The sequence below is a fragment of the Acinonyx jubatus genome, chromosome B3 (genome assembly GCF_027475565.1).
Source record: "Acinonyx jubatus isolate Ajub_Pintada_27869175 chromosome B3, VMU_Ajub_asm_v1.0, whole genome shotgun sequence".
Lineage (NCBI taxonomy): Eukaryota > Metazoa > Chordata > Mammalia > Carnivora > Felidae > Acinonyx > Acinonyx jubatus.
In genome coordinates, this window is record NC_069386.1 from 39,601,754 (window position 1) to 39,629,663 (window position 27,910).

The window sequence follows — 27,910 nt, forward strand, 5'->3', positions numbered from 1 at the left end:
CCCCCGCCGCCGCCGCCGCCGCCGCCGCGGGCGCACTCGCCGGTCGCAGTGAAAAGGCGGAGGCGGCGGCCGCTCGGGCTCGGCTCCGGTTCCCAGTGCCTCCCCCGCCGCACCCCCTCCCCACATCCCGCACCCGCCAAACTTGATGTGACCCCAGCCTGACGCGGCGGCTGCCCCTCTCACCGCCCCGTGCGCCCCCCACCGCCACTCCGCCCCGCACTCCCGGAGCGCACCGCTCACCGCGCCCCTTCCCACCTCCTCGCCGGGGCCGGGCGCCGTGCTCGCCCTCAGCGTTCCCTTCCCCTCGCCACCCCCACCCCACCCCCCGCACCATGAGCAACCTGAAGCCGGACGGCGAGCACAGCACCAGCACGGGCACCGGCACGGGCTCGGGCTCCGGCGGCACTCTGGAGGAAGAGGTGGGTCTGCGGCCCCGGGACTTGGGGTGAAGTGCACGCGGAGGTGGGCGGGGGAGAAGGCGCGCGGGGCCTCCCGCGCCGCGCGGGGCCGGTCTGGCAATCGCTCGGGGCTCTTTCCCGCCGCTGCCCTTCGGTCGGGGAGGAGCAGCCCGTGTCCGGCGGGCGGGGGCGCGCGGCCTGGACTGCCCCGCCGGGCGGGCATTGTCTCCCCGCCCTCCCGGGCTCGGGGCGGGCCGCGCGCCGGCCGCCGTCCGTGCGTCCCGTGGTGGGCGAGCGGCTCGGCGTCTGCCCCACGCCTGCTGCCCGCGCGTCCCTCGTTCTCCACTCTTGGCCCGGGCCGCTACCCGAGGAGCTCCTCCGGTACTGCTGGGACTCCCGCCTTTGCTGGAAGGAACTGAGCGGGATTAGCACCACGGGCGGGCGGCACCCTCACCCTCTTGCACTTTCCACCCTGACCCCTCCCGGTGACCTTGGAGGCCCGGGACGGCTGCCCGGCACCTTGGTTCACTGTAACTGAGCTGTAGTCACGGGAGGTGGACGGGCTTTGCTTGCAGCCGCAGAACCTGGGCTTTGGCAAAGAGGTCAGCGGGGCAGTTAATTAGAGTTGAGAAAGAGATGCCTAAAGATACTTCGTTCCTGGTTCTCCCTCTCCCCCGCCACCCCCCTCCACCCCGGTTCTGCCCCAGCAGGCAATCCAGGACCCCAGAGCTGGCCTGGGTGGGATTCCGCAAGGAAAGGCGACATTATCTTGTCCACCAGACATGTGCTAAGTATGAGGAGGGAGTGAGTGTGAGGCGGCTTGGCTTCGTGGAATCAGCAGCAGCTGTGTGGTTAATGGGATGGCGAAATCGGGGAGGGTGTGTGGCAGGGGTGATGATGAGGTGGTGAATAGAAGCCTTAAGGCTGAGGGTGGCGAATGGAGACCAGGAGCTGGGCCGACAGAGACAAAAACTGATGCGGAAAGGGGACGACAGGCTTTGCATCTCTCTCCAGGGGCCTCTGGCCTCTGCTGTGTCACTCCAAGGCTAGGAGACCCTTCCTGCCGCGCCCTGGCAAGCTCTTGCCCAGGAAACCAAGGGCCAGTTATCCACCCTGAGCTCCCTTCCCCTTGGTCTGGGGGAGAAACCGCAGATCCCCTGGTGGAGGCTGGTGTCGCTGACCTCCCTCACCTCCCTCCAATGTAGTGGCGGTGGTGCCGGCTGACCGTGCTCTGGGTTTGGTGCAGAATGGCGGCAGTGGCCCACTGCTGGGCTGGGCTCCTCACTGTGGGAGGGATGGTGGGAGGGTCACACCACCAGCTCCCACTCTTAGTAATTCAGAGGCCTGCTGCCAACCCTAGTCCACCAATGGCATGGCATCTTGAGAATCTAGGTCTAGATCTCACTTTTTAGGGAGGGAGGGAGGGTGGGGGAATATATAACTCTTGACTCTGAAGGGTGGAAAGGGAGGGCCTGACATTTGTCCGCTAGTTTTGTGTGGGCTCCAGAGCGGTGGGGTGGTTTTGCCTCCTGAAGGCCCTGTCCTCCTTGGACCTTGACATGCTGACAGGCCCGTGGCACTGATGAGAACCTTAACCATCCTGACGCCACCTGGTTGTTCAGAATCTCGCCTGAGAGTTGGGGGGAGGGTGACAGGGTTGCTGGTGTTGCGGGGGCGGGGGGGGGGCAGATCGCTGCTTGGCCTCCTGGGGGTTGAAACTGGGAGAGGGAAGCCATCTCCTGTGAAGCTGGGCAAGGACCCAGAATACCGCTAATGCTAGAGGGTTGACTTCAACAGGGAGTTTACCCAAGAGGTTGTGCTGACCCTCAGACTTACCCCTTTGAAGTGGGAAGGGTGAACCATGTGGCCAAGCTAAAGCCTTAAAGCATTTGAAGTATTGGTCACTTTTTTTCTAAGTGCCTGTTCTGAGAGAGAGGGCAGGATCTTCAAGAAGTGGAATCCCTGTTAACTTCTCCTTGCGGGTAGAGGTGGGTTATAGCACTAGTGCTGCCGTGTGCTGATGGAGGGGCACAGCCCTGTGTTTAATAGAAGTCTAAAACTAAAGGCTCTGGGAATCTCCTGGAGCCCAGTGTCTGCTCTGGCCAGGTAATTGCAAGGATGAGCCCCCTCCCCTCATTAGCCCTCTGGGCCAAGATCTCTCCTACTGAGGTTCCATCTTGAATTGCTGGTTTGAGCTGGAACTGGATTCCTTCCTTTAGCTTCGATGTCCCCTAGGCAGTCATTTCTGCATCCCCCAGGAGCCACCATCTGGGGAATCTGTTAGCAGTGGTAGTTTACTTTCATGACTAACCCAGGCTGGCTGTTGGAGATTAGGTAAAGCAAGCCTAGAGAACCAAAGAGTCCTACTCCCCCTACTCATTTCTAAAGGTGTTAGGTTTCTGGAGAAAGGGGTATGTTTTCGTGGTTCCAGAAGGGGTATCAGTGGGGCTCCTCATTTTAAGCTCCTTTGCATGGGCTTGACTCCTCCTGCTTGGCCACCCTACCCACTGGGGCTTTGTCTCTATCACAGGCATTAGGTTCCTTTTCTGGACCAGGGGTCAGGATTCCAGGTGAAAGATCACAGACTGGAAGGTGAGAAGGACTTGCCAGGAGGGAATGGGATGTGGTGAAATGAGGGGATATCACCAAGTGATGCAGTGGTACCACTGAGAAGGTAGAAGTGAGCCCTCCCTGAGATGTAGCTCAGTAGGAGGTTCTTAGACTTGTGCCGGTCAGAAGGCATTCCGAGAAGAGGGAATAGCATGTGTAAAAGTGAGAGGTGGATCGTGGAGCCACATGACTTCCAGGAGTTTGCTAGCTTTCAGCAGCAGTGGGGGCCACATTGTGAAGTGCCTGAGATCATGCATGGTTGGGAAAATTGGCATTTTCTGTCACTTGGAAAGGAGAGGTGTTAGAAGCTCTCCTACCCTTTGAAAGCTAAGGAGGGCAGTGAGGAATTAAGGAGAGGGTCTTCAGGGGAAGAGCTGAGTGTCCCTTTCAGTCTAGAGCCTCTACCTTAACCCAGGCGGGTCATAGCTGGTGCTAGAACTCCAGAAGGTGAGGTCAGACAGCCCAGGACAGGCTTGCCTGTGAGGCTGTAGAATCCCAGACCCAAGCTTGTCTTAGTGATTCTTTAGGGATGGCTAGAGAGTTACAATGTTTCTGGGGAGGGGTACATGTGGTTTGAAAACAGTCTATTTTGAAAATGGAGACTTTAATTTCATAGTACAAGGTAATACTAAGTTACAGTAATTATTCATTGTGGGGGGGCTGCTAAGGAAAGTAGTATTTGGAATCTTGGGTGGGTGGAGTTCAAGTTTCTAAGAGTTGAAGTTTTTTTGCCAGCCTAATGGTAAACTGTAGAGAGGCAGGCATTAATGGCAGCCAAAGGGGCTACAGTTTGACTGGAGGGTCTTGGCCCCTTAGTGCCCTCCCACTCCCATCTTTGCTTGTCTACAACATCCAGTGGATCTAGGCCATTGTGGCTCCTTGCAGGCAGGACACCCCTGGGTCCACCGTGTGTCCTCTAGAGGTCTCTGCACTCTAGATGAAGGTGAAGGAATTCTGGGGCCCAGCATATGACTCAGCCACTTCCTCTTTTCTCTGCCATTAAAAACATTTGACAAAATCTGGGGCGTCTTGATGCTGTATCTGCAAGCTCTTTTTTGGTATGAAGGTAGGGAGGAGTCTATACTTCTGGGCATTTACCTGGACACAGGGTCCCAGCAGGTAGATCCAGGCAGATGCTATAGGCTGGGCTGCCTTCCTCCCTGGGGGTTGTTGTGCATGTGTCTTCTCTATTCAGATAACCTAATAGAGACGCTGTCCGATTAGTAGTAGTAAGCCCATACACAGTGTTTGAGTCAGGTATTACCTGAAGTAATTCACCCTTTTACCTCCTTGAACTTGCACAATAACAGCACTGTGAATTATTGTCATTACTGTTTTATAAATGAGGAATCTGACACAGGTTAAATAACTTTTATGTAGTTAGTAGGTAAGTTGGGATTTGAACCCAGAGTTTGCTCTGAACCACACACTCACTATATCTGCTGTTTTGTTTTATATTAGGGTTTTGGTGAGTTTGGGGGATAGGGGGAAAAAAGATCCTGCAACTAAAGTTTTTGAGGCCTGAGCTGTTCCAGATTAGTTCCCTTTGGGCTGGGATAGGTATCTGAAGACTGGGTGATGGGAGCTGGCAGCCCTTGTAGAAGGAGCATCTTTATCACCAACAGGATTTAGAATTGCCAGTGCAGGGTGATAATAAAACGAGATCAAGTCAATTTTATTATTGTTCAATTCCCTACAGGCAATACAACCCCTTGTTGCCTGTGCAGGGGCTTACTGCTTTCATTCCTTCCCCCACCCCACCCCCTTGCCCTGGTACCCTGATGCTTTGGACATCTTAAATAGGAAACGGTACCCACTCTAAAGCAGCTGCCTGTCATTTTTGTGGGGGTGGGTCATTCCGTTGGGTCTCCTCCTCTCCTCCTTCCCTGCTCATGGGCAGCCTGGCTAGCTTATCCCAGTAGGAACCAGCTTCTAAATCCATTGAACATTTGGACATAATGATTTCTTCTTGTTCTCATCTCCAGAGAGGGTCTGGTGAGTACTCAGAGTGGAGTTAAGACATGAAGTGCGGGTGCCTCGCTTTTTGCTCTCCTGGCCTCTAACCCATTTATCCCATTGGGGCTCCAGACAGTCCTGAGAGATATAGGTGTCCATCCCACCTGGCCTGGGGGCTGGATTCCTGCTCCATGGCCTCCAACCTCTGGTTACCCAGAGCTGAGCTAGAGTGCTAGGTTCTGGTACCACCCAATGGCCCCCAGCCTCTGCTGGGCCATTGGTTTTGGGTAGCACTGACATCTGCTACCGTATTAGTTTCTCTGCCGTTCCCTGACCATGGCTGCCTTAGAGGGGTCCTCACACTCCTGGCAAAGCCACGAGGCAGTGGGGCAGAGCCCATCACTAGACTTCAGAAACCATGCTGCTGTGAGGCCAGAACTATATAGATAGTCCACAAAGCTCTGTATGCCAGAACCCCATCTACTCCCTGCCCAGGGACAACATGGCTTCCCTCTTTCCACTGCTTCTCCATCCTATCCTTGGATGGAAAAAATATGGTTATCTCTGAGATGTGCCAAGGCTGACAGGTGGGGTCCTCCCTTCATGAAGAGTCCACTGGTGGATCCATCTGTGCTGGGGGCCTCTGGGGTATAGCAAGGGCTGTGTGTAGTGGGAGGGTCTGTGTAGGTCTATCTGCCATGGCCTTTAGTCATTTACGGCTGACTGAGCAGAGGCTCTTGGCTGTCAGAAGTCATCAAGGCTGCCTGTTTAATTGTGAACAGGCCTGGGACTCTCAGGGAGAAAGGACAGAACCTGACCTGGACCAGGCCATGGGATGAGTGTCTGGAGTACCTAGTTCCCTTTTGTGGTTAGCCAACTTCTTCCCCAAGTGGGTTTGGGCTTTTATTGGTGGAGTGGGAGGTGGTCAGGAGAGGTTACTGGAACAGGATCTAAGGCCCTTTTTTGAGAATGTTTGTTGAAATGAAAGCTGTGTGAAGAACTTCTGCCCAGACTGGTTCTCATTCTTGATGTATGGTTGTGGCCATATCCAGGCACAGCTTGGGATGTTTGTGACTGAGGACCTCCAAACCAGAATACAGGCCCTTGAAGCAGCTTCCATTCCTGAACAGTGTAGCATTATGTTAGGAAACATCCCTTCTCAGGCTTCATCTGCTTCCTTCGGGTAGTATACAGGTGTGGTAGGCTCAGTGCTATGTTCACAGTGGAATACCATAAGGTGGTTTAAGGGTTGGAGGTGTTGATTTCAGAGCTGGGGAAGGGGTGTAAGATTCCCCCAGGCCAACTCTTTGATGCATGGGTTGGTGTGTTTCAGTGAGGACAACTGCAGACCTTACCAGGCACTGGGACAAGCGATAGATCTGCACTGGCTGACCCCACAGCCCCAGGAGGGATGGGGAGGTGGATGGCATAGAAGGGAAGGAAGCCTTGCCCAGCAGGCCTCCATGCTGGGGGCCCTGTGAGCCTGCCACTTGAGTGGCCTCTGAAAACCATGGCCCCTGGCACTGTCTGGAACCAAATGGAAAGCAGTCACCCAGCCATGCCACTGAGTCTGCACGGTGCAGTTCACACAGTTAGATCTGGTTCCCTGTAAATGAGGTGTAGGCCGGTACTCACAACAGACTTTTGACCAGGTGTGTTCCCAAGATGTTTATGCCTTTTGTTCCTGAGGCTAGAAGTAGCTTGGAGCATTAGGTCTGAAGCCATTTTATTTAACACTCTCTACATACCCAGCCCTGTCCCACCCTTTAGAGAACTTCTTACCATCCCAACTTGGTTCTCTTGATTCTTAATACACACACAGTCTGGACTCTAGTACACACTGCAGGCTATAGGGGAAGTGCCTCAGGTTCCCAGACAACCTGGATTTTACTGCTGGCTCTGCCACTGGCTGGCCAGACACCTAATCCCTGAGCTGGCTCTTCATCTGTAAAATGGGCCAGTACTTCTTTGCCTGTTACATCAAAGGATTGCCAGGCTCACGTGCCAGATGGTAGGTATGAAAGACCTGGAAACCACAAAGTGCTGCCCAGAATGGGTCCTGAGAGCCACACCCTTTGATTTGGGGCTGGAATTAGCAGGGGCAGGCAAAACACTGTGGAACAGATCCTAAGCCTGGGACTTCACACCAGGTCAGACTAATGGCATTGGAGGTGTCCTATGTGGAGGGAGGCTAGAAGCTGGGAAGCGTCCTAGTCTGGGAGCTGAGCAGCCCAAAGCTCCTTGGAAGGAGCATGGGAAGCACTGGGGTTCTGGGAACGTGTGTCTCGATTCACATCCAATGTCTGGCTGTATCTGTTTGCTCTTTTTCCCTGTGTCCTTGTTCAGCCCTTATAAGTCCTGCGTCTGCGGGCCATGTCACCACATTCCATCCACCTCTCGTCAAGTGGCCCCACTCAGAGGGACTTCTTTCCCCGGGAGGGGTAAGAGTGACCTGCTGGTGCCAAGCTTAAGCCTGAGACCTGGGCAGAACCCATCCCCCACCCTGCCCCCTATACACATGCACACAAGAAAAAAACCCTGGCCTCTGAGATCTCTGGGCAGGAGGGTATATGTAGGAGACTGCTCTGAGGTTTCTTTTTGGGAACCCCAACATTGCCCCGGCAGAGATCCCTCCCAAACCTCCAAGCCCACCTTGGCCCAGGACCTGGCTGTTGACTTTCTGCTCTGTCACCCTTTTGTTCTCTATTCCCTTTTTCACCACTTTGCCTTCTTGTGGGCAGAAGGGAAGCGCTTCAGCTCCGAGCAGATGGAGGAGGGCAATGCCCAAGTCTTATACTGCGATTCAGTCACCTTTTCCTACTTCCTCGGTATCTTACAAGGTGGAATGTGAAGGGCCCTGAGGCTGGTGCACCCTTCCTCTACAGTTGAGGCAGCAGAGGAAGGCCACAAAGCCACCTGCCTGCTGGTGGTCAGGCTAGGACTTCTACCCAGGTTTCCTGATGGTTGTTTTGTTTCCATGTCTGATCAACAGGTTCTTGCCGAGCAAGAGTCGAGTTTCTTGATTCTCAGTGGGGTTTCTTCCCCTTGGAGAAGACAGAGCAGAGCTGGGTGTGATGGTGGTTGGTGCAAGCTTAGAAAGGACCTTTAGCATCTTTGTATCAGGAGAGCCATAAACTGTATGTAACGCAGGCTGCATCTCAAAAACTCCCTTGGTCAGGATGGGGTGGCCTGGGCTTCCGTTTGGACTTGGGGCTTCCTGGGGCCACATGCACCCAACTGCCCTGTCTGAGGCATATGTGTGGCCCTGTTCCGGCCCCTGCCTCCAAGTCAGTGGGACACAAGGCTGCTCCCACTTAGCTGCTGGGAATTGGCTGTCTGTCTTCCCTTTCACCTCCCTGTACTTAATGCTGTTGACAACTAACCATGGCATCATCCAGTAGCATACCCCAAACCCCCCGCCCTGAATCAACCTTCTGCAAGGGGCTGTTTCTGGCCCCTTAGGTCAGAGCCTAAAGGCCACTAATTTTCTTTTATATATTAAAAAAAAAATGTTTTTTTAATGTTTATTTATTTCTGAGACAGAGGCAGAGCATGTGTGGGGGAGGGGCAGAGAGAGAGGGAGACACAGAATCTGAAGCAGGCTCCAGGCTCCGAGCTGTCAGCACAGAGCCCGACGCGGGGCTTGAACTCAAACCGTGAGATCATGACTGAGCCATCCAGGTGCCCCAAGGCCACTTATTTTCAAGGAGCCCAAGGCTGACCTGACTGGGGTCTGAGTAAGTTGGTGTGTAAGGTTAAGGTCTGCAAAGGAACATTGACTCACGAGCACCTGGGGACCCTGGGGCTGCTTCTGACATGCTCAGTGACCACGAGCAACTCACTGGACCCCTGGGTGTTGGTTTACCTTATCTAAAAATAAGGTTTCTTCCAGCTCAAATATTCTGCATTTCAGTTGCTTCAGAGGGCTGGGAGTCAGGGAAGGATGTGGGAGTGGCTTATGAGAGGCTTGTTTTTCCCTTTTTGGATTTCCCTTCTCCCCCCACTCCCTTCCCTAAGTGGTGTTTTCCATCCAGATGACACCAGAGCTCACAATAAGTATCGAGTAGGTGGGGGGATTCAAAGTGAGCCCATCACTTAAACTATTTGATGGAATGGACAATTGAAATAGTTTTTCCTTTCCAGATTGAATTCCAGCTTTCAGAGATACTAAAGGATTGCTGCAAAGAATCCATTTTCAAGTGTCATTTTTATCTCTTTGGTAGGATGTATCTATTGCCCAGAGTCAAGTTTTCCCAATCATGTCCTTCCTGTGTCCCAGCCCCGTGAGGCAGGGATTTGCCTGGAAGGCAGGAGTCTGTCTTCTAGGGCAGAGTGTTCCTAGTGGGCCTATAGTGTTTATTTGGGGGGGGGGGGGGGGAAGGTGGGAGGGGGGTGGCCCTACTGTTTTCCTAGCTCAGCATCCTTTGTGGAGAAAAGTCTGTCCTCTGGCTGGGTGGTCCCTGAAGTCCAGGGTGTGGTCTTGGCGATGATTAAGTCTGGGGTTTTGAAGAAGGCTGTGCTTGTCCTTCAGAGTTAAAGGATAAGAGGGTTTAATATCTATTAGCATTCCACTGTTTTTGAAAGCAGTGTTTACCCTTTCTGTCTCATAACAAAATCTGGTGCTTATGGACCTGTTCTCTCAGTCACAATACCCTGCTGCCGCCCTTAACTGTGAAGTTGTATGTTTAATGCTCAGTGTGAAGGGAGTCTTGTGTCAAAAAGTTGGGGCGAGTTGGAGCTACAGGGCCCTTGGCATCAGGACTGTCCCTCCCATTGCAGAAGAGGGCACACACTTGTGAGGGCAGAGTGGCCAGGCCCCAGTCTGAGCGCAGGGTCCTCTTTTATTGGAGGAGGGCCCCCACTGACTGCCGCCCCAGTCTTGTGCCACATGGAAGCTTTTGGCTGCTTTCCTCTGTGTAGGTTACCCACTCCCTTCTCCCAGCAGCCCAGCAGCCCCCTTCCTGTAATTCTTGCAGGACCTCTAGGTGAGCTGGGTCCCCTGTGTGCCCTGGGGAGGAGGGAGCCCCCTGAGCAGCCACTGACTAGAGAGCTGGCCTGGCTTGGGGGCACTGAATGACAGGTCTACCTGTATGAGTGTTAAGGACCAGGAGAGATGTCCACCAGGACTGATAGAGGGTGAGTCCTGCCTAGAAGCCTTTCCCACAGAAGCCTGAACTTGTGCTGTAACGCTGATGCTGGGGTGCCTGGGTGTCTCAGTCAGTTAAGCATCCAACTCTTGATTTTGGCTTGGGTCATGATCTCATAGTCATGAGAATGAGGCCCACATTGGACTTCGCACTGGATGTGGAGCCTGCTTAAGATTCTTCTCTTCTCTTCTCATGTCTTCTCTTCTCTCTCTCTCCCTCTCTCCTCCCCCCTCCCGTCTCATCTGCCCCTCCTCTGCTTGCACTCTCTTTCTAAAATAAAATAAATAAGGGATGTCTGGGTGGCTCAGTCATTTAAGCATCTGACTACTGGTTTCCTCCACTCAGGTCATGATCTCACGGTTCATGAGTGAGAGCCCCACATTAGGTTCTATGCTGACAGCACAGAGCCTGCTTGGGATTTCTCTCTCCCTCTCTCTCGGTCTCTCCTCCACTCACATTCTCTCTCTCTCTCTGTCTCTTTCTGTCTTTCTCAGAAACCATAACTTTTTAAAATAAAGTAAATGTTTAAAATATATAAGGCTGATACAGTGGGTGTCACTGTCACCTTGCTCTTAAAGCCTTCTTTTTGATTTCATTTTTCTGAACATCTATAAACAAATGTCAGTTTGTCTAAAGGAAAAACAACAGACACACAGATAAGAATGAGTTTGTCAGAGTCCTTCTTCCTACTTCTCTTTAGAAGGTGATCTTACTCTGCGCTGGGGAGGACTACAGAGGGAGAAAGAGATTTCCAGCATGAGGCCCAAGGAGAAGAGCCAGGTAGTCTGGGGAGCCTGGGTGCTCTATCACGCTGGGGTTAGAAAGTGAGTTGAGAGGCTTCTTCTAGGGAACATTCCCTCCACAGGGACCTCAAGAGTAATTCTGGGGGTGAGGGAAGTTCCCCAGGTCCTGCCCTCTCTTCCTCTCCCCTGAAGCACTGGGAGCGAGCTCAGGGGCCTCCTGTGGAAGAGGTGAGCAGTGCACCCCACCTCCATGGCACTATATATGGTCCAGCACTAGCTAGTGGGAAAGGGCCCAGGAAGACACAGCAAAGACCTAGACAACCCCAGGAAGTCTGTCCACCGGTGATAGCCTGTGGTGTGGACTTACCAGATGGGGCTAGACCTCCCTAACCCCTTCACTCCCAGCAACCTGGGGGAAGAACATGCAGCAGGAATTGCCTAAAGGAAGAGCAGCCCAGTGTCCGAAACCTACTCAATGGGGGACACAGTTGTGCCAAAGGCCATTTGGTTCCTCTAGGCAAACGTGATGCTAGCTGGGATCTATAGTGTGGGTGAGTCTGTTGCTGACCATCATGAAGGCTGCATGGCCATGTCTGCAGTGACCTGTATGGCCACATCTCTCTAGCCAGTTCTTTAATCCATGTTGAATCTGATGCTTCCAGCAGGTTCCACCAGAAAAGCTGTTCCTCAGCATGTTTCTTCTTTCACTGACTTTTTTTTTTTTTTAATTTTTTTTTTAACGTTTATTTATTTTTGAGACAGAGACAGAGCGTGAACAGGGAAGGGTCAGAGAGAGAGGGAGACACAGAATCCGAAACAGGCTCCAGACTCTGAGCTGTCAGCACAGAGCCGGACGCGGGGCTCGAACTCACGGACCGTGAGATCATGACCTGAGCCGAAGTCGGACGCTTAACCGACTGAGCCACCCAGGCACCCCTTTCACTGACTTCTAAAGATTCTCCATACTGTTTCCATTTCTCCGCTAATATCTTCTCTACACTGTTCCAGACATACCTTCCACCTGTGCTAAGGATGTGACTATGGTCCAGCCCTGTCTGCTGGTACTTGCCATAAAGATGAGTATTTGTTTGTTTGTTAATAATGTTTATTTTTGTGAGAGAGAGGCAGAGTGTGAGTCGGGGAGGAGCAGAGAGAGAGGGAGACACAGAATCTGAAGCAGGCTCCAGCCTCCCAGCTGTCAGCACAGAGCCCGACATGGGAGATATGACCTGAGCCAAAGTCAGACGCTTAACCAACTGAGCCATCCAGGTGCCCCTAAAGATGACCGTTTTAAAAGGATTGCAGTGCTTTCCATGTTTCAGGATGGGAGTGGGGTATAACCCTTTGGGTTGTCTGGACACTTCTGGAGAAAGAGTTAAGTGTATGGAAGGAGAAGGGCCCAGGTAAACAAGTTTGGTGCCTTCTAGCAGCCTGGGATTGTGTGAACCACCCCTTATGTTTTCTTCAAATACTTGAGCACATTTGTGTGTGTGTGTGTGTGTTGAATTATTGTACTAAACGTGTGATGTAGGCAGGCCGTGTGTTCTTTGATTAATCTTTCTATCTTGGCATCAGTAGGCAACTGGTGCCTGAATCCTTGTCTGTACCCAAACTCTTTCCTGAATGTTGCACCTTATGGCCATGAGACTGGCTCCAGTAAGTGGCATGGAAGGAGTGGTCTCCAGTGCCAGCCTGGGACACAGGAGTTGTAAGGCTTTGGAGAAGTAACTGTGTGTCTCTGTCCCTACTGTCCCCTAAAGAATCCTGAGTGTGCCATCAGCTTATTCTGTCACCTTCCTATTCTGAAACTCAGTTTTCTCATCTGCAAAATGAGGATGTTGAACTAGCTGGTCTCCATGGTGCCTTCCACCTTGGTCATTCCCTCCCTGGGGAAGAGGAAGGAACACTAAAGAATCCAGTGACTACCTAAGGTTGACTCATCTGCATTCCCAGCTCCAGACTGACTTGGATCCAATCCAGACTCACTAGGCAACCTTATAAATAAATGGCTCATGGTACCTGATAGGGAGGTTTTTGTGCAGGTGAATGCTGTGATTACAGGAGCCCTAAGGGAACCAGTATTTTGTTGAGCCTCTCCTACATGCCGGGCATAAAGTGAGCTCTTTATCCTGGAGGTAGATGGTATCTGCATTGTACAGATGAAGAAACAGATTTGGAGAGGTGAAACCACTTCCCTAGGTCAAGCGTAAAGCTAGGGTACAGACTCTGGTGTACCCAGCTGAAGCCTGTTCTCTTCCCCATGTGTGGTGTCACCTTGCCCTGCTGGGCCACATCTGTCTATGGCTGGGAATTTCTCCTTTGGGGGGCTGAGGTGTATAGAGATGGGGGAGCATCTCAAGTGCTGGGGCCTGACTCTAGGTACCTTGGTTGATAGGAAAGTTTTAAGACTTGGCTACTGTCTCTGGGGTTTTATACAGTCCAGGTGGAGGGAGTAAGTTCAGATTGTGGGAACGATGTAAGGCAGGGGGTCCTGTCCCCATAGGACTTCTGAGGAAGGAAAGGGGAGTGAAGAAATAGAGGAATCCACAAGATGAGTGCCCTTTAGTTAAGGAATGTGGAAGGGGAGGGGTGCCTGGGTGGCTCAGTCGGTTAAGCATCTGTTAAGCATCTGACTCTTGATTTCAGCTCAGGTCACGATCTTGTGGTTTCATGAGTTCGAGCCCCGAGTTGGGCTCCATGCTGACAGCGTGGAGCTTGCTTGGGATTCTCTCTCTCTCTCTCTCTCTCTCTCTCTCTCTCTCTCTCTCAAAGTAAATAAATAAACTTAAAAAAAAAAAAAAAAGGAGTGAGGAAGGGGAAGGGGAGTGCTGAGGGGCAGCACAAGCAGCTGCCTAAGGCAGGCCTGTGTGGGTGCTTGTCTGGGGCCTGGAATAGTTGGGGCTAGGGCTGGGGCAGGACCTGATGGGGTTGGGAGCGGGAGGGAGGGTGGGCTTTGCAACCTCTTGTCCTCTCCACATGTAGTTGACCAGCCTGCTAAGGTTATACATCCTGCCACCTCTGGTTTGCCAGCTTCTTCTTATTCTTCCCCCATTACTCCAGCTGGCATCCTAAACAAGTGCCTGGGGAAGGGACTGGCTACTGAATGAACAGTGGCAGTTCTTTACCCACCCATGGGGCCAGCGAGGCCACCCGGGTACCATTCTTTCTGTCCCCACAGCAAGGTGGATTGCTGATGGCATAGATGACTAAGTCAGGGTCCCTGGATCTTATCCAGCTCAGCTCCTAAGCTGCATGCTCCCTATCTGGGCCTTAGTTTCCCTGTTTGCACAAGGGGATAGGCAGAGGGCACATCATCTTCCAGGGCAACCAAGGTCAAGTGAGAACCAAGAAGAGTATTCAGGTTAGGCTTCCTGTGACCTGGCAGAAAGGGACCTCCCACCTAATCCATAACTGCCTGACTTCAGCTTATTCCCTGAGAGGTGGCCAGGGACAGGGTGGTAGCTCTGCATTGTAGCATTTTGGACACTTGAGAACCTAAAACATGGAGCCAGAGGAAAAAGGTCATCTGGCCCAGCAGGAAGGTTGGAAACAAGGATCCTAACTGGGAATGAGGGAAAGCTCCCCTATACTCACCCTCAACCCCACCCCCAGCCCGTGTAGGAAATTTTGTGCTGAGAACTTGCTATTTAAGGGGGCCTCTGGGGAGGTCTGGTCAGAAAGGAGCCATTTGAGGAAGGGTTTAAAATTAGCCTGGGTGAAATGGGTGGCCCCTGGGGAGAACTGAGGCAGAGGTTTCTGTGGGGCGGCTCTGGCTCCACATCTTTGACCAAAGCCACGTCCTGGGAGGAGGGAGTAGTACTGATCCAGGTTCTTCCAGCAGAGCCCTGGCTGGCTTGCACTCTTTGAGTCCATCTTCGGGGGGTGGGCTGAGTGCCTGTGTTCTGGCACCCAAAAGCAGCCTGGATGAGTAGTCAGGAGACCTGGGTTTGCTGCATGACCCAAATAAGTCACTTCTGTTTGGTGGTATGCGTGTAAATTAAAGGTTCTTTCATCAAAGGGCAGGGGTGTAGAGGACTGTTGCTCTCTGGAGCCCAGGAGCTGGGTTTACGCTACCCTGGAGCTCGGGCTGTCCAGTTTTTCCCAGGTGCTTCTGGCAACAGGGCCATGCTCGAGAACTGTGTATACAGCAATGCGAGCTGCCAAGGCCTGTGAAATGTGCAGAATCTTCACGCCAGGCCTGGAAGCAGAGGCGTGTCTGGTGAGGGAAAGGCATGACCAAAGGGGGAAGATGCATCCTAAATGGCAAAGGATCCTGCTTGGTATGCTTCTTGGCAAAAACCCACGGAAGAGAAGAAGCTTGTCCTCATCCATTCTTTATTAGCCACGTGCTGGGCTCATTCTTGTGTGGGTGGGGCTGGTGACACTGGTTGGGGGTGGTTGCCTTTGCCATTCCTGGCTCTGTTGTTCAGATCTGTGTGTTGACTGGGCAGAGGTAGAGTGGTGGGGGTGTCTGTGCCTGTCGGCCCGTCTGCCTGCCTGCATTGGGTGTAGCTTTGCCTAGCTGCCCAGGCTCCTGATTCAAGCCACTGACTTTGAAAAGGCTGTCGCATGGGTTTGGCAGGCCATCACTGGAATATGGAGCACGTTTTTTGGTGCCTCTGAAGAAGGGAATGTGGCCCATTGTAGGTAGGGCATCTAAATGGTATCAGGAAAGGCCACAGGGCAGGGAGGCAGGCTGAGGCGCATGAGCTTTTTCTTATACTGGCAGGGTTGAGTTCAGAAGATCTATGCTTGGCTTGCTTGGTGGTATGAAATGAGACTTGAGGGGTGCCTGGGTGGCTCAGTCCGTTAAGTGTCTGACTCTTGATTTCGGCTCAGGGCATGACCTCGTGGGATTTTGGCTCAGGTCATGATCTCGGGTTCGTGAGTTCCAGTCCCTTGTCAGGCTCTGTGCTGACAGTACAAACCCTGCTAGGGATTCTCTCTCTACCCTCTCTCTCCCTGCCCCTTCCCGGCTTGCTCTCTTTAAATAAATAAACAAACATTTTTAAAAATTTTTAAAAAAAGAGACTTGAAATCAGGTGTCAAGTGTATAGGGAAGCTCTATTCGTTTGGATTTTTCACAACTTAGCTACGGTTTTAATATATATTTCTAAGGGATCTAAACGATGGGAAATCCTCCCTCCCCGTTATAACTATTGGCTGATCTGGCCTTGATAGTTGAGCATCTGTTGCCAGCAGCATTTAACTAGCAGTAATAACTTAGAGTGTCTGCCAACCCTCTTAGGGACCTCACCCACAGTTCAGGAGGTCGGGTTTGGTTGGAGTCACAGGATGGACACCTGGTGTCTAGCTTTGGCTTTCCCATCAGCTTGTAACCATGTTGAGGGCAAGGCTCATAACTTATAGCACTATCTGCCTCACTTGAAGCCAGTAAGATCGTACTCCTTCTTCAAAACCCAGCATAATTGTTCCATCTCTGACTCCTTAACCAGGTCTCTTATTCAGTAAACATTTAATACAGCACCATGCTAAGACCTGGGCATAGAGGCAAACATACAACATATTCCCTGCCATCGAAGAGCTTACATCTAGCGTAGAAAGCACTAGGAGATGGATGTGAACACGCCAGGCCTTCTGTTGAAATCACTCCAGGTGTAGTGTGGTATACGGCTTACTATCCATTTACATCCTTGCCTCTTCTCTAGACTAGGCAGAGACTCTCAATCTGGGGTCTATTTGTATCTTCTGAAAAATATATATGTTTTGACTTGTATATTCTTGGGGGTAAGACACCATAGCTTTCTTCAAGTCTCAGGAATCCGTGATCTGAAAAAGGATCCTTGATCTGTGTGCTTATGACACAGGGCTCTCCCCTCTTGCAGCTCTTCAGCTCAGTCTGTGTACAGAGGTGGTTAGCAGGTGCTTGTTGAGTCAACTGCAGGATGAATGTAGAGAAAGGAAAAGGTACAGAAAGGGCTCTGAAAAGTTAAGTACTATGAAACTCTGAGTGTTCATTTGCCTTGGCCTCCAAAGGAAGCCCAGGAAATACAGATTTCCTCCTTAAACTCTGGAAGGATTTTAGTTCCTTCCTGGAGGAAGAGCTATCATCCCTGTCTACTGTGGTCTCTGTCACCAGGTCCGAACACTATTCGTCAGTGGCCTCCCTGTGGACATTAAACCCAGAGAACTCTACCTGCTCTTCAGGCCGTTCAAGGTGAGTCTGGACCCATCCACCCACAGGCAGAGCCTAGGATGGAGGAGAAGCATCAGGAGTGACTCCAACCTGGATTGGGCAGCAGGAAGGCAGAGGGCAGTGTGTCAGAAACTGATCGCAGACCCAGCTCTCTGTCCTGGTTGTGTTAATTCACATGTTGCTTTCGTCGATTGCTTAGCCCTTCTGAGCCTCTCATTCCTCATCTGCAAAGTGGAAACAAGAGAGAATCTCATTAGGCTTTGCCATATAAGGAATCTTTGAGATTCAGTGTAGTCTTTTCAGTTCAAGTTTTGAGAAAACTTTAAAAAGGTGGGGTCTGTGCTTCCACATTACAAGTTAGTGGAGCAAGTGGGAATTTACGCACGAAATGATGAACGCTACCACATGATGCCCACATCGTGTGCTACACCATGTGATACAGAACACAAGGGCAGAGGGCGCTCAACACTGGTGGAGGTCAGGGTGGTGGACACGTGGTGGGAGTGGTGTGAGAATGATGCAGGCAAGCACTGGTGGAGAAAGGGGGGCTGACGTCATGGGTGGCTGGGCTAGCACAACAGGCTTCTGACCTTCCCTGTGATAACCACCTCTCTCTGCAGGGGTATGAAGGGTCCCTGATCAAACTCACATCGAGACAGGTAATTTCTCTCCAAAGTTTTTTTTTTTTCCTCCCAGCCCAGACCGACTACTGAGCTTGGACCTGAGCCTGCTACCTTTTCCTCATCTTGAGGCATTTGGCAGCTGAGACCTGCTCTTTCTCATCTTGTTTCTGTTCTGAACTGATGAAAGAGCGACCTCCACAGGTCCCCTCTCCTTACCAGTCAGCTTCTGGTCCTCCCTCTCTGGTTTTTGAGAAGCTTTCAACCTGTTGCCCCTTTACCAAACCTGGGGCCTTCCCATGTCCTTAATACATTGGTGCCCCCTTTCTTGCTGGCGAAAACACTGGAACTTAATTACTTGTGTGCATTAAAAAAAAGATTTGCCAAGAGGGTGATGTTTAATGCAGTGGGATAAAGCTGTATTGGAATCATTTCCCACAATGTAGTACCTGGATGGGAGACTTTGGGTGCATGAGAAACTTCTACTGTTCTAGCTGAACATAGGATATAGGCAAGAAGTTGTTTTTGTTTTTTGTTTTTGCTTTGTTTTATTTTTGAGGGGAAAATGGAATGTTGGGAGAGATATGAGGATGTTCTCTCTTTCTCCTACTAGCCTGTTGGTTTTGTGATCTTTGACAGCCGAGCAGGAGCAGAAGCAGCCAAGAATGCATTGAATGTGAGTAGACAAGGCTTTCTCTGACCCACAGACCTCTAGACAACAAGTATTCCTGTTCTATCTTTTACAAACTTTCCCCCACTCCATGCCACTAAAAAGGGCCTACAGATATACCTTAATCCCCCAACATCTGGGGCAAAGTGCCTAGCTGCTTTGTCTATCAAACGCCACTACTCACAAGGTCCAAGCAGTGTGTCGTCTGTCTTGGCCCCTGCATGGGTGAGTCTTTTAGGCAAGATCATTTCTGGGGCCCTTCTGTACCTGTTGCAGTGGACAGACTGTCTGAGTCCTACAAAGTAAAGTCTTTTCCTTCCTTTCCTTCCCTTCCCTTCTCTTGTAGGGTATTCGCTTTGATCCTGAGAACCCACAAACCCTGAGGCTAGAGTTTGCCAAAGCCAACACCAAGATGGCCAAGAACAAGCTAATGGCTACACCAAATCCCACCAACGCTCACCCCGCGCTAGGAGCACACTTCATTGCACGGGACCCCTGTGAGTGGCACTCAGAGCTATCATCTGCTGTCCAGCTATTGTCTGCTGTCCTTTTACTTGCCCCAGGCAAGGGGCCTGAGTGCAGTTGCATACAGAGGGAAGTTGTTGAGATTCTCACTGAGGGAGTCAGTCCTTTCCAGGAGGCTTCTTGTATCCACAGCCACCTGTCTCTGTGGGTTCCATGCTTCCTTCCTCCCCTTGTAGCCTTTGCTAGGCTGCAGACAGACTGAGCTCCTGAGCTGTCAGCATTGCCCAACTTCTCTGAAGCCTTCTCTGATTTTTCTTGGTTGAGATGGGCAGAAGCCCATCTAAGGGCTTCTTCTTTTTCTTATTTTTTTTTTTTTTAAAGAGCGTGAGTTATTTTTTATTTATTATTTTCTTAATGTTTGTTTATTTTTGAGAGAGAGACAGAGACAGAGCGTGAGCCGGGGAGGGGCAGGGAGAGAGGGAGACACACAATCTGAAGCAGGCTCCTAGCTGTCAGCACAGAGCCTAATGCAGGGCTCAAACTCATGAACCGCGAGATCATGACCTGAGCTGAAGTCGGACGCTTAACCGACTGAGCCACTCAGGCGCCCCTCATCTGAGGGCTTCTTAAAGCAGATAGGATGCTCACCATGCCAGGCCAAGTTAACGTGGCTTTTTTTCCCCGGTCTTTCGGTCCTTGAGGGAAGTCTGGCCTGAGTAGGGAGCTTATGCTTCAACTGTAGTGATAGGTCCCCTTCTCTGTTTGGAATGGTAGTGGAAGGGGAGACCAGTGTTCTGACAATGGGGGCTGTTGTCTCCCATTGTAGATGACCTTATGGGGGCTGCTCTGATCCCCGCATCCCCAGAGGCCTGGGCCCCCTACCCTCTGTACACCACAGAGCTGACCCCAGCCATCTCACACGCTGCATTCACCTACCCAGCTGCCACTGCTGCTGCCGCTGCCGCCCTACATGCTCAGGTAAGCCCCTCTGGGGGAGAGGCGGGGAGAGGATGAAGGAGGCTCTAAGCTGGCCAGACTTTGTTCCTGAATGGCCACAGGGCCACTCATGCCTCTAGAGCTGCAGAACTGCCGTCTCCCACGACATTCTCTTTAGGGCTTCAGATCAAACAGAGGAGAGGGAGAGGATTAGCTGTGAGGCCACATCGGGGATCTGAGGCAGAATGTGAGTGTGAGAGAGACCCAGCCATGGTCCCACCACCCACCAAACATGTGCAGGCGGGTGCCATACTGCGTTCTGCCTGTGGTGACAGCCACAATTCAGATCCCAACCCGAGTGTGCTCTGTGGAGCCAGGCCGCCTGCCTCTGCCTCTCTGGTCTTTACGAACTTCAGAAAGCACTTAAAAATTCCTGACTTTTTTTACTATCTAGAAGAATGAGCACAGTATTATCTGCATCAGGGTTGTTGAGAGAATTACATGTTAACACCTGTGAAGGGCCGGCACCACAGGTCCCCCCACACCTGGAGCACGGAGTGCTCAGTGAGTGTTAGTGCTTGTTTTCATGAAGCCTAGACACTCTCCATGGTGAACCTGTGCAGGGATGGCGGGAAAGAGGGAATGAGCACTTCTAGGGGAGAGTTGGGGAGGTTAGTGCTGGGCCACTCACCGAGTGCCATACCAGGTGCCCGAGGCCAGTGAGCCACGGTCCGTTCTGGCCCGGACCTCCCTGGTGCAGTGACAGGAGGCACTGCCAGGTGTATGGACAAAGTGCCACCAGGCAGCACAAGGGGGCTGAGGAGTGATGGCAAGCCCACTTTGGCCTGTGATCAGTAGAGTGAACAAGAGCTGAGCCTTGGGAAGAGCGACCTGGCCGGGAGAGCTTTGCTGTTGATGGAGGTCGCCTTACCAGGGCAGTAGGGCACGAGGAAGAACAGGGTATAAGAAGCCAGGAAGAGAGAGTTCACAGGAACCAGAAGCCAAGGTGGGAGGGCTTGGGTGCTCTGCCCAAGGGGGGGCTCAGTGTGTGTCTATGTCAGGTCCTCTGAAGGGCTTAGTGACATCTGGATCTACTCAGTTCTGAGGTGGAAGGTACAGACTCCCCGCCTACTACCCTAGCAAGCTGTTTTCCCCCATCAGGGGAGGTCCCCTTGGCCATGGCCACTTTAGATTGTACTGAGGGCAGAAGTGTGGTTAAACTTGGCACCATTCCCCAGCTGTGCACCACAGGCAGCTAGAAAATTGATAGGGGATAGGAAGGTGGTAAAGATCATCCCCCAGAGGGAAATGATTGGGTATTTACCACAAACCAGGTTCTGTGGTGGGCAAAGAGCGGGTGAGCCCAGGAGACTGTCCTCGTCCTCCGTGACCTGGTGGAGTGCAGGAGGCTGGCAGTAGTGCTCCTGGCCACGCAGGGAGTTTCACTGCAGCAGCCCTATGAGGCCTTGCCGGGCGCTTTGCTCCGATCCTAGCTGTGCAACCATTTTGCTACCTGATCTTTTGCAAGTGACTTCACCTTTGGGCCTCTGTGTGTGTCCTCATCTGTAAAATGAGAGGGCAATCAAGATGAGGTGGAGAGGGTTCTACCCTGTCTGCTCCAAGATGCTTGGCCATGACAATGGTGAGGCAGAGGTTGGGAACCAGAGATAGTATGTCAAGTTAATAAGCAGAGGTGCCTCTGCCGTTCTTGGGGTAGTTCCTCCAGCTGGCTGAAAGGGGCACGCTACTTCCTGTCCTTAAATTCCATACTGCAGGGCTATGTGCCCTCCTGTTTTCTTCCTTTCTAGCTTCCTCCCTCCCACCCTGTCCCTGCCCAGTGGCTGCCCAACTCCAGTCCAGCTGCCTCAGTCCAAATCCTGGCTCTTCCAACACCTCTATGACCTTGGGCAAGTTACTTAACCTCTCTGTCTCAATTTCTTTGGAATGGTGATAATCATACCTACTTTGTAGGTATTTGTTTTTCTGATATTAGCATAGAGGGAATGCTAGAGAAGTGCCAGTTATCATGGTTATTATTTAATATCACTATTATCTAGTGCCCCCAGGGTCCTCTCCGAGGCCGGAGGCCTCATTGTGTCTCAGTCCCTGTTTCTGGACTCCCTGGGATGGGGATAAAGCCCACCTCGAAGGCTAATGACATTTGTCGGGAGGCAGGCTAGCAACAAGAGATTGGACGAGGTAGTAACTAGTTCTGTCCCAGCTACTGGACTTCTCTGGATGTCCGTCTCCACAACAGTAGAATGCACTGCCCAAACCAAATGCAGTAATAGCATTTGTGTCTTTTCCTTCCAAGAGCTCCTTCCCTGCCCCCTGACAGTGCTGCCCAGAAGTGGATGCTGCTCATCCTGAGGGCATTATTCTGAACCCAGAGGAACAACAGAACTGATTCTGGGCCTATGAGCAAGGAGGTGACTTGGAGAGAAGGTAGTAGAAAAAGGGGATGAAAAGCAGTCCTTCCTTTCTGTGTCCCAACATACATACCCTGACTGCATGCCTTTTGCCACTAGCTCAGCCTCAGCCAAGGCATCCGTATGTGGCCGCGGGGCCCAGACCTACAGGAGGGGCATTGGAGATGGCTTAGTCCTGCTCTGTCTAGCGTGAGGCCATATTGCTCAGCCTTCTGGTTCTCTTTTTTTTTTTTTTTTTTTTTTTAAGTTTATTTATTTATTTTGAGAGAGCAAGCAGGGGAGAGGCAGAGGGAGAGGGAGAATCCCAGGTGAGCTCCACGTTGTCAGAGCAGACCCTGGTGCGGGGCTCGAACTCTCGAACCATGAGATCATGACCTGAGCTGAAACCAAAAGGCAGAAGCTTAACCAACTGAGCCACCCAGGTGCTCGTCAACCTTCTGGTCCTCTTGATAGAAACTTCTCTTTTAAGAGGATGAGGCACACAAGAGGTGTAGATGGCATGGGGTCTGGCACATGCCTAAAAGTGGGAATTCTCTGTGTCCCCTTGCATCCCAGAGTCCTCCCAGACTTGACTTCATTTTCCACTTCAACCTGAGGATGGTGGGGATCTTTGACCGGGGCTCTTTTCCCCCTCTTTACACTGGCTCACCGCTTGCTAATGACCTTCCTATTACATGAACTCCCTTGCCTCTATTTTCTTATCTGTATAATGGAGATGGTAAGATTCTCTTTTCCCTTTGCTTATTATCCTGCTCCCCGAAAATAGTTACTTTTAGTCCATAGGGTTAGTAGATAGTTGGGTGTGCGTGTATAAATAAATCCATAGATGTGGATCTTTTTTTTTTTTTTAATGTTTGTTTATTTTTGAAAGAGGGAGAGACAGAACATAAGCAGGTGAGGGGCAGAGAGGGAGACACAGAATCCGAAGCAGGCTCCAGGCTCTGAGCTGTCAGCACAGAGCCCGACGCGGGGCTCAAACCCGTGAGCCGTGAGATCATGACCTGAGCAAAGTTGGGCACTTAACCGACTGAGCCACCCAGGTGGCTTTTATAAAAGTTACACATTTAATCTGTTTAAAACTTAAATATTAGGCCATTGTTTCCCATCAGTAAATGTAGATCTACATTTGGATGCCTGGCAAGCCCACCTTTGTATAAGTGTGTCCAGCTCCCTATTGATGGTAAATTAGGTTGTTACACAATTTTCTGCTACCAATAGGCTGTGCTGCCATGGACGCCCTTGTTCACCCCTCCCTGGGTACCTGTCCTGCTGGTTTTCCTTATCATAAATTCCTAGAACTATTACAAGGTCACAGTGTAGACTTGGCAACCTGAGTGTTCCTTTAATTGACTTTCTGATGAGTGAGGCTCCCATATTTATTGGCTATTCATATTTCTTCCCATGTGGATTTATTCCTTTCTCCACCTTTGGTCTATCTTCTCAGTTAGTCCCAAGATCTGAGAGAGGACCGAGTTCATGTGCCCCGCCCCCCTCCCTTGTTTTGATGCTGCCCTTCTTGGAGCCTGGTCATTCCAGATGCCCATGGGCCTGTCCCTGTGCGGTCGCTTCTCAGGACCCCCAGAATCCCTATGAACAACTGGAGGCCTTGAGAGTGGGCTGCTCACTCACTCCCTGATGTGCTGGCTCTGATCCCTGGGCCTTGGGGGTGTCTCCTGTTCTGAGCTGGGGCAGGAAGGGACAGCACTTCTTTAGAGGATCCTGACTGCCAGCCTCTACCTGTGTCTGAGGAAATGGAAAGGCAGCCCCTCACGTATGTTCTGTCCACTGGGATGGTACATCCATCCCGAGCTCAGAAATGCAGGTTTTCCTCTACTTCTTCCTTCCCCAAAGGGGTAGTGGCTCATCTCAGGCTGGGGGGAAAGCTGCTGCTTTGGAGACTGAGTCACAGCACCTAATGGAGGGAGTGGGGGACCCCATGAAGCAGGCTTGCCGAGGGAGCCCCTTAAGCAGCCGCTGGCTTCCCCAGTGGTGAGAGTCAGAAGCCTCCGAGCCCTTCCCACACTAACCAACATTTGCATCTTGTCCAGCCCTACAAGGCACCTCACCTGTCAGGATCTCTTGTCACGGGGCTGCTCCAGCTGGAAGCCAGGTGAGGGGTGGTGGTCAGGGTCCACCGGGGGATTCCCTGAGCTGGAGTGGGCCACAAGCTTATTTGGTAGCCACATGCTGGTTTCCTTATTGTCCCTCTCTTACGGAATGAGCTCTTATGTCCAGCCACGCTTCCAGGTGGGAGTGCATCCCACAGCTCAGCAAAGGAGAGGAGAGGCTTCCTCCCACTTGGCCTCCCACTTGGCTGTTAGCCAGGAGGGGAGGGAACTGCTTCCAGATGTTGAGGCAGTAGGAGAGAAAATAGTGGCTTCTGAGGCTGGACAGCTCAAAGGCAAGAAGAGGCACTTGATCTCCTATTCTGTGTGATATGGTGCTTAATCAAGGTGGTTCTAGCAGCCCGGGTCCACGGTGTCCTGGTGAGAGCAGTGCCACATCCTTGGAGCCCAGGGAAGATTCTGGCATTGATTAGGTGGCCTAGGACCTGCTTCTGCTATATGCCAAGTGTCCTGGCATTTTAGGGTAACCAGCTTCTGTTTGCTGTTGAGCATGTGGTGAGCAGAGTCCTGGGGTGTACAAAACATGTAAGATTTGGAGGAGACACAGGAGTATGTTCTCAGGAAGCTTCCATCAGCCCGCAGACGACCTGACATTACTTGACATCTTCTCCGCTTACAGAGGCGGGGATTCCAGGCAGCCAAGTGGGTAACTGAGTCCAACTACCACACTGTCAAGCTAGTTGTCTGTGGGCCCAGCTGCTACTTGTTTTCTACATTGGCTCTTGGCGTGCCATCCCTTCCTTTCCTGAGGGGACCCCGGACTCCCCTCCCTGGGCATTCTTCCCCTTACCCCTCATTCAAGGTCTTGTGATGCTGTGTTCCCCCACTGATCCCAGGCAGCCATGGATTAGGCTGGGGCAGACATGCTGTCTATAACTGGGGCAGGTGGCCCTCCTGCAGTCTTGGCTTGGCACCCAGCATAGCTTACTGCCCAGACCCATGGGGAGGCTGTACCTAGAAAGGGAGGGCGTATGATTTCCTGACCCGTCTCTGGGAATCCTGCTTAGGGGCTACTGCTCTGAAGGGCCTTCTGGCAAGTGCCAGGGCTGAGACAGCTGCCAGGCCCCCATTGGAGGCCTCAGCTGGTGGGTTACAAATCTGTAGACCTGGGAGGCTGATAATGGAGGGAACAAGAGGGATGGAAAAGGATGGAAGCATCAGCTGGGTCTCAGCCATGACTTCCTTAGAGAATCCTACAAGGACAGGAGTCCTACCCCTTAGAGACCACAGCAACTTTGGTTTCTAAAGTGTTTGTACATTGTGTCTCACCTGATCCTCACGGACACCCTGTGACTTCATCATCTCTGTCCTGTACTTGGGTGAGGGCACTGAGACAGAAGGAAACTGAGCAAAAATGTATTAGGTTCATGTTCCTAACGTCAGAAATTCTACACTCTTCAAGTCAAGGGGGAAGGGCAGAATGCTGACCAGCACCCCCACTGCCAAAAGTCCACCTGGTACAGTTGGGCTCAGTGGAGCATAAAACACCTTGGTAACGATTCTCTCATTTGAACCTCAACCCTGCGGAGGAGGCAGGTCAGGTGGCGCTCTCCCATTTTCAGGATGAAGAAACTGATGCCTAGAGGTGAGTAAGTGGCCCGGCGTCTGCCAGTCAGTGACAGAACCAGGACTCCAGCAGGGACACTGAAGACTCCCCAGTCAAGAGAAGGGACTGCACAGCTAGCTCCTGACGTTGGCTTCTCTTGCAGGTGCGCTGGTACCCTTCCTCTGATACCACCCAGCAAGGATGGAAATATCGTCAGTTCTGTTAGTTCTTCAGTAAGTGCTGGCCCAGAGGCCCAGGATAAGTGTTCTAGAGCCTGGCTTACTGCAGGGCCATGGTTCCTCCCTCTGCCTGAGCCGGAGAGCTCACTGGTGCTAGGCGTCCACCTGGACTTGCGTGCTAGGGCACTCTGGCTGGTTTTTCCCCTTCTCCTCCCACCGACACCCCCTGCCATCCATCTTGCAGCCTCCTCACAAGGGCGAAGCCTGGGTTCATTTCTAGTCCCTCACCTCTGCTCACGGCCACCTCTCTCCCCTCCCTCCAGGTCTTGTCACCGCAGCTTGAAGCCCCTGCCCCGCTGGGGAGGAAGCCGCTCTGAGCTTCCACTGCCCCCAGGCGGCCTGTGGAGAGCTGCTGCTTCCCTCCAAAGACTGTGAATTTTAAGCCTGACTCAGTGGACTGCTTCCTGTTTCCTTTCTCCTCTTCCTCAGCCCTGTCCTTCCCCAGAGCCCCTCGCCAAGGCCTCCCGGGAGGATTCAGGGGCCTTCTTGCAGGGACACCCAGCCCCAGGCCGGAGGTCTCACTGGGACTGAGCAAGGCCTGACCCCCTGGGTCCAGACTTGCTTCCACAGCTCCACCTCAGAGAAGAGGCATTTAATTTTGCATGTTTTCTGGCATGAATTAAGACACTTAAATTTGTGTATATGTGAGTGTACAGTTTGTTCTCACATTGTGTCACCATAGCAACAGGTCCTGGCCACCAATGGTCCATCATTCCGGGTCCCTCTGTGCACACCCTCCCCTGCAGCCCCTGTCTCAGTGAGGACCGGTCCTGCAGCCTGGCACCCCCACCACCCCCACGCGCTTCCAGGCAGAACAGCAGCCACCACCCGACAGAGATAGTGTTTTCTTTTTCATTTCAAGTCCGGGTCCTCTGCGTCCTCCTCAGAGGGGCCAACAACTGCTAAGAAAATCCTTTCTCTGCCCATTTTGCTTACCTCTCCACAGCGCACCCCACCCCTGCCCTGCTCCTCATTCTTTCCGTACTTCAAAACCAACCAAAAAGTGAAAGTATTTTTGTACCCTGTGTAACAAAATATTTATGCATCATAAAGGATTTTTCGTGTGTGTGTGCAATTAATTATTAAAGAGACCTTGTTCGCCTTGTCAGATAAGTTTAATGTTTAGTTTGAGGCATGAAGAAAAAAAGGGTTTCCGTTCTCCAGCAATGAGCCTTTGTTTCAGGCGTTAGTTTCAGAAAAATGAAGGAAAAAAAATTGTGCAATTTTTTTGTTTCATGAGCACATCAGTGCTTTTGCCCTTGGCCGCAGCTGTGTGGCTGTCTTGCCGTTTTCAGACTTGGGAGACGAGGTGGCTGTTGTAATTGCTGATCCTGTGAGAATGTGAAGCTGGATAATATATGAAATGCAAAATAAAAAGTCATCCAAAGTAACTGCTCTCTGACCTTTGCTTCCACGGGACCTAGACGGCCGCCTGGAGGGCACCGCTGAAGGGTAGCTGCTGCGAGCTGGGGGAGGGAGGTGAGGTGGGCCCAGGCCTTACGGCTCATGTAGCCCTTCCCACCTTCCTTCCTTGTGCACCTTAAGTCCTGGAGGGAAGAGACTCACAGAGGACCCCTCAACAGGGGCATATCTGCCAGCCCACCCTGTGTTTGATTCATTCACTCCTTCATCCAGAGTTCTGAGGCTATGGATGGAGATTCCCTGCACCCAGAGTAAGCACCCAAATGGGACCTTTGTTTTCTCTGGGTGCTGTGCTTTAGTTGGCCTGACCTTTCCTGGCCTGTGGCCTTTTCAGGCCCTCTAGCAGAGAAGGACTGTGGTTTGGAAGGGTGGGCTCCCCCAGGAAGTGTCCTTGGTATATATTTTGTGAGGCTGTGCTGGAGGGAAGAAGGATGGCCCTAGAAAGG

General features: G+C 52.0%; 1 protein-coding gene across 4 annotated transcripts; it reads left to right on the forward strand.

Annotated features, from left to right (window-relative positions):
- On the forward strand, positions 1-27,433 carry RBPMS2 (RNA binding protein, mRNA processing factor 2). 4 transcript variants are annotated; one of them, XM_053223891.1, is made up of 9 exons: positions 1-419; positions 16,955-17,032; positions 17,632-17,670; positions 18,245-18,307; positions 18,648-18,798; positions 19,593-19,744; positions 24,180-24,241; positions 25,967-26,036; positions 26,306-27,433. In XM_053223891.1, exons 1-9 carry the CDS (start codon positions 333-335, stop codon positions 26,357-26,359), a joined length of 756 nt encoding a protein of 251 aa, XP_053079866.1. In that variant the 5' UTR covers positions 1-332; the 3' UTR covers positions 26,360-27,433. The 4 variants fall into 4 exon arrangements, 3 of the variants coding, with proteins under 3 accessions (XP_053079866.1, XP_026923305.1, XP_026923304.1); XR_008299123.1 differs by lacking the exons at positions 24,180-24,241; positions 25,967-26,036 and adding an exon at positions 25,820-25,966 and having other exon boundaries at positions 3-419; XM_027067503.2 differs by lacking the exon at positions 24,180-24,241 and having other exon boundaries at positions 4-419.
- The last annotated feature ends 477 nt before the right edge of the window (positions 27,434-27,910 follow it).